General features: G+C 38.5%; 1 protein-coding gene across 1 annotated transcript in view; it reads left to right on the plus strand.

Moving 5' to 3' along the window:
• LOC107703063 (SPRY domain-containing SOCS box protein 1-like) overlaps positions 1-11,935 on the plus strand; it is a 21,254-nt gene extending 9,319 nt beyond the window's left edge. Inside the window, 2 exon segments of the mRNA XM_016505562.1 lie at positions 5,932-6,814; positions 11,416-11,935. Of these exon segments, the coding sequence (XP_016361048.1) occupies positions 6,121-6,814; positions 11,416-11,543 (822 nt within the window). The 5' untranslated portion in view covers positions 5,932-6,120 and the 3' untranslated portion in view covers positions 11,544-11,935.
• Positions 11,936-12,250: the final 315 nt, after the last annotated feature.

The raw sequence follows: 12,250 nt of genomic DNA on the forward strand, positions 1-12,250 counted from the left end.
TGATAATTGTAGCAAAATGCAGTGTGAATTTCAAAATGCATTCTGAGCCAAATGTGCAGCAAAAGGGTAGCAAAAATGGTGATTTAAATGTCTTTTATTTTTCTTATATGCATTGACACTTACACTTAAGACATTTCAATTGCATTTTCATTAAATACCCTGCATTCTGAGCCGATCATGCCCCCAACCTGTCAATCATTATATCAAGGCGGGGCTTTGCAACAAGACGCACAATAGGTTAATATTCCCCATTAACCAAACGCTTTTCACCTGCCTCAACATCTCTCACTGTTTTACACTCTGATTGATGAACATAAGCAAACACATCCCTCTACGGACACCTTGGCAATTGAATCGCCATTGGCTAGTAAATTTTTTTTTTAGTTTACTCGCCTGACTGAGAGATATATATATATATCTATGTATATATGTATGTTTGTAAAATGGCACAGTTTTTTAAATATCTGAAAGTACACTCTTAACATCAGTCAGTCAAGCATTATAATATGATAATCAAGTATTATTTAATGATAGAACTTTAGTCATTAGAATTAAAACTTGATAGCCATGTATGAACGCATATTAGTCATTTGAACTGAACTTAGGACTGGTGCTGGTGCTTTTTTGGTCATTCAGTGTTTCTGTAAATCAAAATTGGGAAAAAACATACAAAAATACTGATAAGATAATGATACGAATTCATAAGAACAATATACAACTTAATAAATTAATGAGCTGCTGGATTCATGAATATTAAGCAGGTTGTGTGCGTTCGCGCGAACTGATTTGCTGAAATCAAAATAGGGACAATAATAGGTGAGCGCCAGCCAATGAGATTGCCGTTTGCACATTAGTTCCGCCCACTACTGAAGAACGCGGCAGTTCTTGAAAGCTGAAGAATTCCAAAGGAACGCTGTTATTTTGACAGGAAAATGCAACAAAGAATATCATTTACATGTAGCGCGTCAATTCTCTCTCTCTCTCTCTCTCTCTCTCTCTCTCTCGCTTATTAATCAGGTTGTGTGTGTTCGATTGTCGTTTGCGCATTAGTTCCGCCCACGACCAGAAAACCCGGTAGTTCTTAAAAGCTGAAAAAATCCAAAGGAACTCCGTTATTTTGACAGGAAAATATAACAAAGAATATCGTTTACATGTAGCGCGTCAATTCTGCATATGTAAGTAAAACTCTCTCGCTCTCTCTGCTCTCACCAAAGCGACGGTGAGTCGTGCGCCATTACACTAAAGTTTACGGTACGCCAATTACAGGTGCGCTGCGCATCCATTGAGATGAACTGAAAAATAGCGCAGAACGCTTGACGGAGAGAGAAACTCTGAAGCGCTCAGTCAGTGGTCGGCGAGTGAAAATATGTCTGTGCTAAACTTATACTTAGCCTCCAACTCACACACTGGCGAGTAAAATCTGAGAATTTATTAGCCGTTGACTAATATTAGACATCATTTAGTCGCCCAGAGTGAAGATTTAGTCACATATGCGAGTGATTTACTCGCAGTGTAGAGGGTTGAAACAGACAGTGCAATTCTACACTTTTACCTATTTGGTACCATGCTTTATTCTTCTCCTATAATGGATCGCGTGTCCCCGAGCAACTAAGCGTTGCAGGTGCACATCTCACTCTGCACGCCGAGTGATACACGTAAGCAAATTCTACACTTATTTCCCACCCTACAATTTTTTTTTTTTTACAGCCATTTTTTTTTTACAGCCACCGGACACTGCGATTGATGCCCGTGATTTTTAGTATTAAGTCATCTCACTTTGGCTGTGGCATGTTCTGTGACAACTGCATCTAAATGGGACTGGTGAAGTGTCATCTGGGGCAGGCAGGAGTAGCAGCGTTTTCTGTATAGTCACGCGGGCATCAACCAGAGATCTTAAGGCATGCGCGACGCTTAGATGCCACGGGACCTGCGCTCTATTATGGGTTAGAAGAGAGGAAGGCAACACCGTGGCTGCATCCGAAAACTTAGGCAGCTGATTTGCTGCCTCGCTGCCGTATGAGGCAATGACTTTGCAGGCAGTGTTTTTGCACAAAGGCACTTCATGGAACTGATTTCGGACAGGTTTCTGAGGCAGAGTAACGGTTTAATGATCTAAAGCAAAATATAGATAGCTTTGGTTCTGAATGGTCACGGCCCACGGGCATCAACCGGAGTGTAAACAGACTGAGGGATCTTAAGGCATGCGTGACGCTTGTGCCATGGGACGTGCGCTCTATTATGGGTTAGAAGTAGGGATGTAACGATTCACTCAACTCAAGATTCGATTCGAAATCACAATTTTGATTTCACGATTTGATTCACGATTTTTTTTTAGAAAATGAGATTTAAAACAAATTATAAATGAAATGTGTCCTTTTATTTTTGCTTGGACAAAATGCTGCACGTTTCTTTGTGAAATTGAAATATAACACTATAATAATATACTAATATAGCACTTGCATATTACTGCTCTTTTGTTGGTTTTGCTTGCTTCTATTGTCCTCATTTGTATGTCGCTTTGGACAAAAGCGTCTGCTAAATGACTAAATTTAAATATAGTGTAAATGTAAATAACAAACCTAAATTGAAATTTTAAAACGAGCCCCAAATCAAATAAGTAACACAAATAAAATACATCTCTTCATATAAACAAAATAAGGCTTTCTCTGTGTATACAGAGGCAAGATAAAAAGAAAAAATACCATCTAAACTTTTTTTAAAGACAATAAGTTCCCTTCAGACATACTTTCTCATAAACTCCTACCTCTAAATGAATCGCGATTTGTTTAGCATCTCAACCGATTTGAATCATCACATATTTGAATCGATTTTCAACCGGCTCGCGGTTAATCGTTACATCTCTCAACCGATTTGAATCATCACATATTTGAATCGATTTTCAACTGGCTCGCGGTTAATCGTTACATCCCTAGTTAGAAAAGAGGAAGGCAACACCGTGTCTACACCGGATGCGAGCGGCGTGACAAACGACAGTATTGAACCCATTATAATCAGCGATGCTTTCTACACTGGATGCGGCGCGATGCGACACGACAACTGTCGTCTGGTGTAGCCACGGTGTAAGGTGGCAAGTAAATAAATGTAGAATTGCAGTCCATTTGCTTATGTGCATCAATCGGAGTGCAAAACAGTGAGAGATGTTGAGGCAGGTGAAAAGCGTTTGGTTAATGGTGAATATTGACCTATTGTGTGTCTTGTTGCTGAGCCCCGCCTTGATATAATGATTGACAGGTTGGGGGCGTGATCGTCTCGGAATGCATTTTCAAATCCCCATCGACTTAAACTACATTATCGCGGGGTATTTAATGAAAATGCAGTTCAAACCTCTTAAGTGTAAGTGTCAATGCATTTAAGAAAAATAAAAGACATTTAAATCACCAATTTTGGTGCACATTTGGCTCAGAATGCATTTTGAAATTCACACTGCATTTTGCTACAATTATCACGCGGTATCACGATGAAAATGCAGTCCCATGTGTCCTTACCCATAAGTCTAAATGCATTTAGGAAAAATGGCATTTAAATGATAATTTTGCGACATTTTTTGCTTGGACATGTTAAACATATCTAATCAATTTAGGTAATACAATTTCATTGTAATTTTGCAACTTATAAAGCATTAAAATATGTTTTTAATTTACATATTAAAACTAGTGTAGGAAATGGCAAATGTAAATTATATAATTGAATTTTCATTTTGCACTGAATGTTGCACATATGTATGGGAAAATGTAAACTTAAATAAAGAAATACATTGCCATTTTACATATTGCATTTGTCATTTTGCATATTACATTTCAAAATGAATTTTGCTACCCATATACTTCCATAAGTTATGAGTGGCACATAGGGAAATTAAATTAGAAGTACAGATTTGCATCCAAGTAGGTGCAAGGTTGGGATTTCGGCAGATCACAGGTTTTACAGAAGCAGAAAACGTCTAGAGGAGCCCAGTTTTGCACAAGTATTAAATGTGGTCAAGACAAAAGCCAGCACTGTTCCCCAGGCCCAACAAATCCTCCCCAAACCCTCATCCGCATTTAAATCAGCTCTACACAGAGGGGGCAAACCACCTGCAAAGCCCCTGCTCATAAACACTAAAAATAGTAAAAAATCAAAAACCGTCAGGGTGTCACCTCCATATCACATGCCAGGCAGTCTCAGTCAAAACTATGCAAAGAGTGGAGACGATCCTGCTGGATGACATCACCTCACCACTGAATATCATGCAATAATGTGACGATATTTAAAATGGTCATCGGGTTCTAACAGATCTGTAAAAGGCTGTTGTCTGTGTGTGTTGGTGCTTTGCCACGGAGCTTAATTGCCCCTTGCATAGAGAGTGTGCTAATTAACATGTTTCCTACTTTCTAAAGGTTGGACAGCCATTGAAGACTGTATTGTTTGGCATTCACAAACTTGCCACCCACTTCTTGGTGTTCCTCTGCCTCGGGTAGGCCAGCGGCGGAGAGGCGTGACCCATTTAAAAGGTTGTTTACTTATATCAGAGAAAGGGCTAAGATGCTCCTCAATGAACTCTTGTCTACAATTCAATTACCCATGGGGCCCTTCAGCAGCTCATTATGAAACGCGGTTTTCACTTAGCAGTATTATGCACTGTATGGGAACAACATATGACTTTTGATGTGTCCAAAAAAAATTCACAAAGCTTTTTTTTTTTTTTTTTTGCAGTTGTTTGTAGCAGACTGTCATAATTGTTGAATATCAGATTTAAATGTGATGTAATTTAGGAGGGCAGGAATTGCGTTAGAAACTAGACATCGGGTGGGGATTTCACACACTGCACTGGTATGTCTAGTCTCTAAGCATGTCTAATGAATTTTTTTTCCCCTCCTAGTAGCCTCTTTTGCCACTGACCTGTCTGGTGGAATATTGCTGGCCCAAATTTGCGGTTTTTGCTGAAAACGTTTTGGGTCTATATTCTTGAAGACAGACTTTTTATTGCTCTTCCTGTTATCTTCAGACTAGACAAGCTTAAAAGAGGAAATAGCCTGTCTTTTTTCCCTCCCTTATTTTCTATTTTTAAAGGGCATTGTGTGAAGCATTCAACAGGAGTGGTTTGGTTGTGGTAAAGCTAGAGATTTATTTCTCTTCTGCCTTGTCATGTGATGTAATGGGACTCTGAAAAGGGCCTTGGACCAATAAACCGTATTGTAACGCACACAAGTGAGGCATTGAGCATGTAACTGAGAGAATAATACAGTTGCTGTGCTATTAACAGTCCACTGTTGTCCATGAGTTTGTAGAGGAGTGTAGATGGATTTTTTGTGTGTGTGTGTTCTCAAGAGTAGGAAGAATCAAAATAATCGGGGTGTTTTCTCTCAATAAAATCTTACAATGTGTAACCTTAGTTCAAGATTATTTTCTTACAGAATCTAGTTTATGGAGAGCATGTAAAGTTTGTATTTTTAATTTCTCCATTTGCGGTTTTCTTTTATAATTTTATTTAACACACACACACACACACACAAAATGTATGAAAAAAATTATGAATGATAAAGAAAGCTGCAAAATAATGTTATGAATTTTTGCTGCTTTCTTTCATTTTCTATTTTATTCATATATATGTGTGTGTGTTAGGGCTGCACGATATATCGAAATTATCGAAATATCGCAAATGTAAATATCGCAATTTTATGTAAATTATTAATGGTATTAAGTGATCATAATTTATTTTTGTGTATTATAAACTATATATATTTTTATATCAAATTAAGTATTAATATATTCAATATTTGAGTTAATAATAATACTATTTACTAGATGATGATTATTATTATTATTATTATTATTATTGTGTTATGGGAAAAGGCAACAATGAAAACATTAATTTTATCCCAGTTGTTTAACTGTGTGCCTCTCGTTTTTATCTCCCTTTATTCTTCCTAGGTGAGCTTAACTAGCAGCTGCTTTGACCTGGTTTCCCAGCAACCACTGGCATAAAAACAGCAGCCTTGGCCTCCTTATTGGTGGAGGGGCATAGGTGAAGGAGTGGACCCTGACTGCCCTCTTATCTCTGTTATTTGCTTTGTTTTGTGACAAGAGGGGGAGTAAGGTGCTAATAAGACCACCCAGAGCATGGGGCAGAAGGTTCCGGGAGGCATAAAGACTGTGGACATGCGGGACCCGGCGTTTAGGCCTCTCAAGCTAGAGCTGCAGGCCCTAGACTACACCAAGCCCTCCCGCCTGGATATGTTGTTAGACATGCCATCAGCCTCACAGGAAGTCCAAGTTCAGCACTCGTGGAACAACGACGACCGGTCGCTAAACATCTTTGTTAAAGAGGACAATAAACTTATATTTCACCGGCACCCTGTAGCGCAGAGCACAGATGCTATCCGGGGCCGAGTGGGATACACACGGGGACTACATGTGTGGGAGATCAGCTGGGCCATGCGCCAGCGGGGCACCCATGCAGTTGTTGGGGTGTCGATGGGTGAAGCCCCACTGCATTCTGTAGGATACACTGCACTTGTAGGAAACAATAGCGAGTCCTGGGGCTGGGACCTGGGACGTAATAAACTCTATCACGATGGCAAGAACCAGCCCAGTAGGACGTATCCAGCTTTTCTTGAGCCTGATGAAACCTTTATTGTCCCAGACTCGTTTTTGGTGGTCCTGGACATGGATGAGGGGACTTTAAGTTTTATCGTCGATGGACAGTATTTAGGGGTTGCTTTCAGAGGACTCAAAGGAAAGAAGCTATACCCTGTAGTGAGTGCTGTGTGGTGACACTGTGAAATCCGAATCCGGTACATCAATGGACTTGATCGTAAGTATCATCCTTTCTGCTTGTTTGAATGTGCCTGTCTGTTTCTCCATGGCTCCTCCAGTCCTCTCTTGAATAACAAGATTGGCGCTGTCGTTTGTTAAACATTGAAAGTGGCTGGAGCTAGTGTGTCTTGGGGAGGCTTTGTTTCTCATCTATTAATTATGTGAAACCAGCTGCATTTACCTGATAAAGACCATGACATCATTCATTATCTTCACGTCCTGCAAGCTAATCATTAAACTGCCCTCTTAGCTCCACTCTTTCCTTATTACGTCTCGATCAGATTCCACTATTGCCTGTGGAGCATTTAAACTGACTTTTTTTGCTGATTTAAATCATTTTAAAAGTCGTTGCATCCATTATTATAGAGAAATATCTGCTTATATAACAGTTGTAACGCGTATATCAATCAGTTTTTTTCTGCTAGAGTTTGAGGTCGTGTATTGCAACGGAAATGTATTTTATTATTATTATTATTATTATTATTTATTATTTTGTAGCTTCTCAATTTGCTACTTTCTGTGTGTTTTTAATAATAATAATTTTATTTCGATTTATTACCACTGAAACTACTAATAATATTTACTACTACTACTACTACTAATAATAATATTAATAATAATAAATATTTTATTTCTTATTTATCAATGTGTCCTGGAATCTAATCTTTAAACTGGACGCTTTGCTCTGCTCTTTCCTTATTATGTCTTGATTAGATTACAATGCCTTGCACTGCCATTTCTTGCTGACATTAATATTTTAAAAGTCGTTGCATCCATTATTAGCCTATAGGGAAGCAAAATTGAGCTTTTGTTTAACGGGAAAGTAGTGATAGGCCAGGCCGGTTATTTGAGATAGTGAGAAAACTATGCCTGATTAACAGAAGTGGTTATTCTGCCGAGCCAATTTCAAATCTCTTTTCTGTCTTCTCAATGACTAAAACATTTTCTGTTTTAGGATTCAATAATGTGAGTAAATGTAAGAAAAGTGTTCATTTAAATTCATTTTCTGACTTGCTAACACATTTTCATAATCTGACATTGTTAGGTTAATCATTCTTAATTTTATTCTAGTGACAACTATACTTTTAACATTAAGAAATGACAAAACTGCATTAAGATTATGGATTTTATGGTGATTTTTTTTTTCTCTTTTAAATCTTTGAATTTGCTTTAGAGACAATATTTAAAATGTGTACTTGATGCAAATGAATTTGATGTAAATTGTTCTAGAAAATATTAATTCTCGTTGACGGTGTATTGCTAATTATTTAAGTTTTGGGAACGTGACTTTATCACACCCAATTTTTTAACTTGCACAGTAAAAGTTTTTACACATAGCAACGTTTATTTTAGGAATGGGGTCCCATGCAATGGCAGTCATCATAATTAGGAGGTCCTTTGAATAAAGTTTGATATATCCCTTGCTATAGATAGCTGATATGGCTCACACAGAAGCTGACACTGCTAAAATGTAAAAAAAAAAAAAACCCTCCCCCCTACAGTAGATTACTTGAGAGTAGAAAAAGCTAAGGGTTTTCAATATTAATCAGTCATATTAGCGTGAAATGTCTTCCCTCAAATTGCGCATTCTCAAGGTTACATAAAAATTTCTGCAGTTTTTGCATGCAGTTTCTTCGAATCTGACTCATTTCCTCAACCCAGCATGCTGTAATGAGTCCGTTTTGGAGGACATTCTTGTGATGTTATCATTCTGTGGTCATATAATGAAAGGATGCAGGTGAGGGCCAGACGTACTCATGTCTGGACAGCTGTAACCCACCTTACTCTCTGTGGAAACAGTCTCCGGGCCACTAATGATGTCCTGTCCAATGGAATACGTGTTTTATCACCTTGTTTTTCATGCCGTCAGGTGATGGAATGACTCTTAAATGTCTTTCCTGAGTGTGCCATGTTTAGCAACATTTAACGAAGGTCTGACTTTGGGAAGTATTAATGCATCAGTTCAGGACACGGGTGTTCCCATTTTTGGAGAATTCTCATCCCTTCTATGTGTGAGAGAGAGTATTACTCAGCCTCTGACTCCAAGGCCTTGGCTTCCTTTTGTATCTGTCTTGTGTCAGTGCCTTTAATGCATTCCTCGTCATGCTCGCTTCAACAGAGGTATAATTGTACTGTTATTTATCCCTTACATCACTCTCTTTGGCTTCCCCAGTGTCTCGTTTGCTAAAGTGTGCGTTTTATGAAGTAATCTCAACATCCGAGCAGGTGGTGCTGTGTGGAATCCATTCTAAGTCCGAAGTACTTGGGGTTGTTATATGGCTGGACTAAAGGGGACCTGTGGGGAAACTTGTAATACTTTAAGCCAGGTGCACACTGTATGATTTTTTTTTGGACACAGTTTCTTCTCTTGGTAATTGTAAAACCAAAATCGGCAGTATTTATTCGCTCAGCATCAGCTGATGAATTGCATTTGTCAGTTTTGTGACCTAAGGGTCATGCATATCATACATGAATGAATATTTCTTCAACTTTGAAGAGATTTTGGCCCTGTGGACTTTAAAAGATCTACCGCAAATATCATTATTATATAGTACCACATGCCTGCTCTTAAAGGGGTCATGAAATGTTTTTGTTATTTTATAATGCTTCCTGAGGTGCGCTTGTGATCTTGGTATGGTTAAAATGTTTTAAAACGATCATAATTTAGTTATTTTCGAGCCTGAATTTAGCTCTGATTTGAACTCATTGAAGTCTCCCAACAGACACACCCCTTTCTATTTCTGCTATGATTGGCTAACATTAAAAGAGCATTGCATGTGGGACTCTCTTAAACTTTTACTGCGTTAGACTCATGTAGATCTTGAATTGACTACTCCAGCGACTTTAAAGAGAAAGATCTTTGATCGTTTTATGTATATAAAATAATCACAACATAGAGAACAGATGGTTTCACGCTGCTAACAGGAACAGTGTGAAGTTGATAGTTCATTCACTGACTTGATGATGTGATGGTCATGAAATGCAGTTTCAGATTTTTATAGAGGTTAGTTTGTAAAATTTGCACCAAAAAAAGTATTTCAATACCTAACAGTAGTAGCTATCATTCTTGTGTTTGATGGACAAACAAATCCATTGTTCAGAACACACATCCCTTATTACATACAATGATGACGCATGATAAAAAAATCGTAACGTTACGTTTCTCCAGTTTTCAAATCCTGGTGTTTCATAAGGATAGAAAAGGATCATTCATATTTTAAACTGAGGGTTAGTTTTGAGTGTTGAAACTTGCTGTATGTTTTTTTTTTTTTGTAAACCTGTCATGTGTAAATATCAAGAACATTTTGATTCTCCATTTCATAACCCCTTTAAAGGTGACATATCATGAAAATCTGACTTTTCCAGGTTTTAAGTGCTATAATCAGGTCCCCGGTGCATCTACCAACCAAGGAAACGTGAAAAAGATTAACCCAGTCACTTTGTTTTGGTTAGCCTTTTTCTGCAAGCGTCTGAGAAAACGATCGCGTCTGATTTCGCTCCCTTGGTGACGTGGCAAAGGGATCTCATTAAAATATTACCGCCCCTTAATCTGTAAGTTTCCACCCACGGCGTCGTCATTTTGATTTCGCAAGCAACAATGGTGTACCAGCTCTAATGCCATGGTGAAAGTTTGAGGAAAGCATGCTAACTGTTCTGTCTTTGGCTGCGCAAACGAGCACAGAACACTATTAAGAGTCCCAGCCTCAGAGGAGACAAGAGAGCAGTGGATTTATTGATTTATTTACTGTATATCAGATACGAACTGTAAAGGCTCAGCTCTATTCTGGAAAAGGGGGCGGGGAGCAGCAGCTAATTTGCATTTAAAGACACAGGCCCGAAAAACAGCTTGTTTCTGCTTCCACTCAAAATAGGCATTTTCTAAATTATATTAAAAAAAAGGAGTATTTTGAGCTGAAACTCCACAGACACATTCTGGGGACACCAGAGACTTATATTACATATTGTAAAAAGGGGCATAATATGTCACCTTTAAAGGGATAGTTCACCCAAAAATGAAAATTCTCTCATTAATTACCCACCCTCATGTCATTCCAAGCCTGTAAGACCTTCGTTCATCTTCAGAACACAAATTAAGATATTTTTGATGAGCTCTCTGACCCTCCCATAGACGGCAAGGATCCTAACACGATCAAGGTCCAAAAACGTAGTAAGGACATCGTTAAAATAATCCATGTGACATCAGTGGTTCAACCGTAATTTTACGAAGTTACGAGAATATTTTTTGTGCGCTAAGATAACGACTTTAATAACAGAATTGTCATTTTTGGGTGAACTTTCACTTTAAGAACAATCAATCCTCATGTCTGCTCCTCATACGCCCAGCCACAGAGGCCGGGCATTCCTAACATTTGCACAAGGTCTTTGTGCTGTATCATGTCAGTTTTGTGTGTAAATAAGGATGTCAGAACATGACTGATATAAAACAACCAGTCTAGCACACACAGCCCCATTGTACAGTCTGTCTTGACGTTTACCCCAAGATCTGGACAGCCTACACCCAGCTTTACAAGTTTGCGTAGTATTTGTGAGTGATCATTGCTAATGAATTTCTGTCTGTGTCTTTTTCTCTCCCTGTAGCTGAACCTCTGCCATTAATGGACCTCTGTAGGCGCTCAGTGCGAGTCGCGTTGGGAAGAGAGCGACTGCGTGAAATCCATGGACTGCCCTTACCTGCTTCCCTTAAGAACTACTTGCTCTACCAATGATGATTGTAGTGCCTTTACAACCATTCAAGACATAGTGTCCGCCTCTGCTACTCTCTGGGATTAATCATCTTTCTGGCAAGCCTGTTTCATTACATCTTCGTTTTGTTTTCGGTGCCATTCTCGGTCACTGGGTATGGTACCAACAATATTTGTTACAAATTGGACTGAGGATGTATCATGCTTGATACTTTCAGGATCAAGTGTGTTGTTTCTTGTTGCTTCATTCATATACTGGAAATCCATCTGAAGGTTTTCGCCAGAATCTAATGGCAGATATGAAAACAAAAACCCTTCTTCTCTCTAATCATGGCTTAGTGAAACTTCAGCTGTTTGTCAAGGCCTTTTCCTTTTATAATTGTTTTTTTTTTTTTTTTAACTCCATCCTCTTTTCTTTTTTCTTTTTTTTTTTTAAATGAGATGTTGGCATACATTAAGCTTTCTTGTATCATGCCATTAACTTGAGGGTCCATATAGCGACTCTTTGCGGGCAATGCAAAATACATTACCTTTTCAAGACCTTTAGGCTTAACAACCAGCAAGTTTTTATGCTGATAGACTTTTTAAAAAAATTTTTTTATACGTTTTTCAAATGTCCTTCCCATTGCAGTCAGTATAATAAAGTAGCTGAGTCCGCTTCGGATCCATGGCCGTGGTTAGCAGGTTAGCAAGTTGACGACACCTAAGGGAAGGCGATGTCTTCCCTTGCT

The sequence above is a fragment of the Sinocyclocheilus anshuiensis genome, unplaced genomic scaffold (assembly GCF_001515605.1).
Source record: "Sinocyclocheilus anshuiensis isolate Anshui unplaced genomic scaffold, SAMN03320099.WGS_v1.1 scaffold883, whole genome shotgun sequence".
NCBI classification, from domain to species: Eukaryota; Metazoa; Chordata; class Actinopteri; order Cypriniformes; family Cyprinidae; genus Sinocyclocheilus; species Sinocyclocheilus anshuiensis.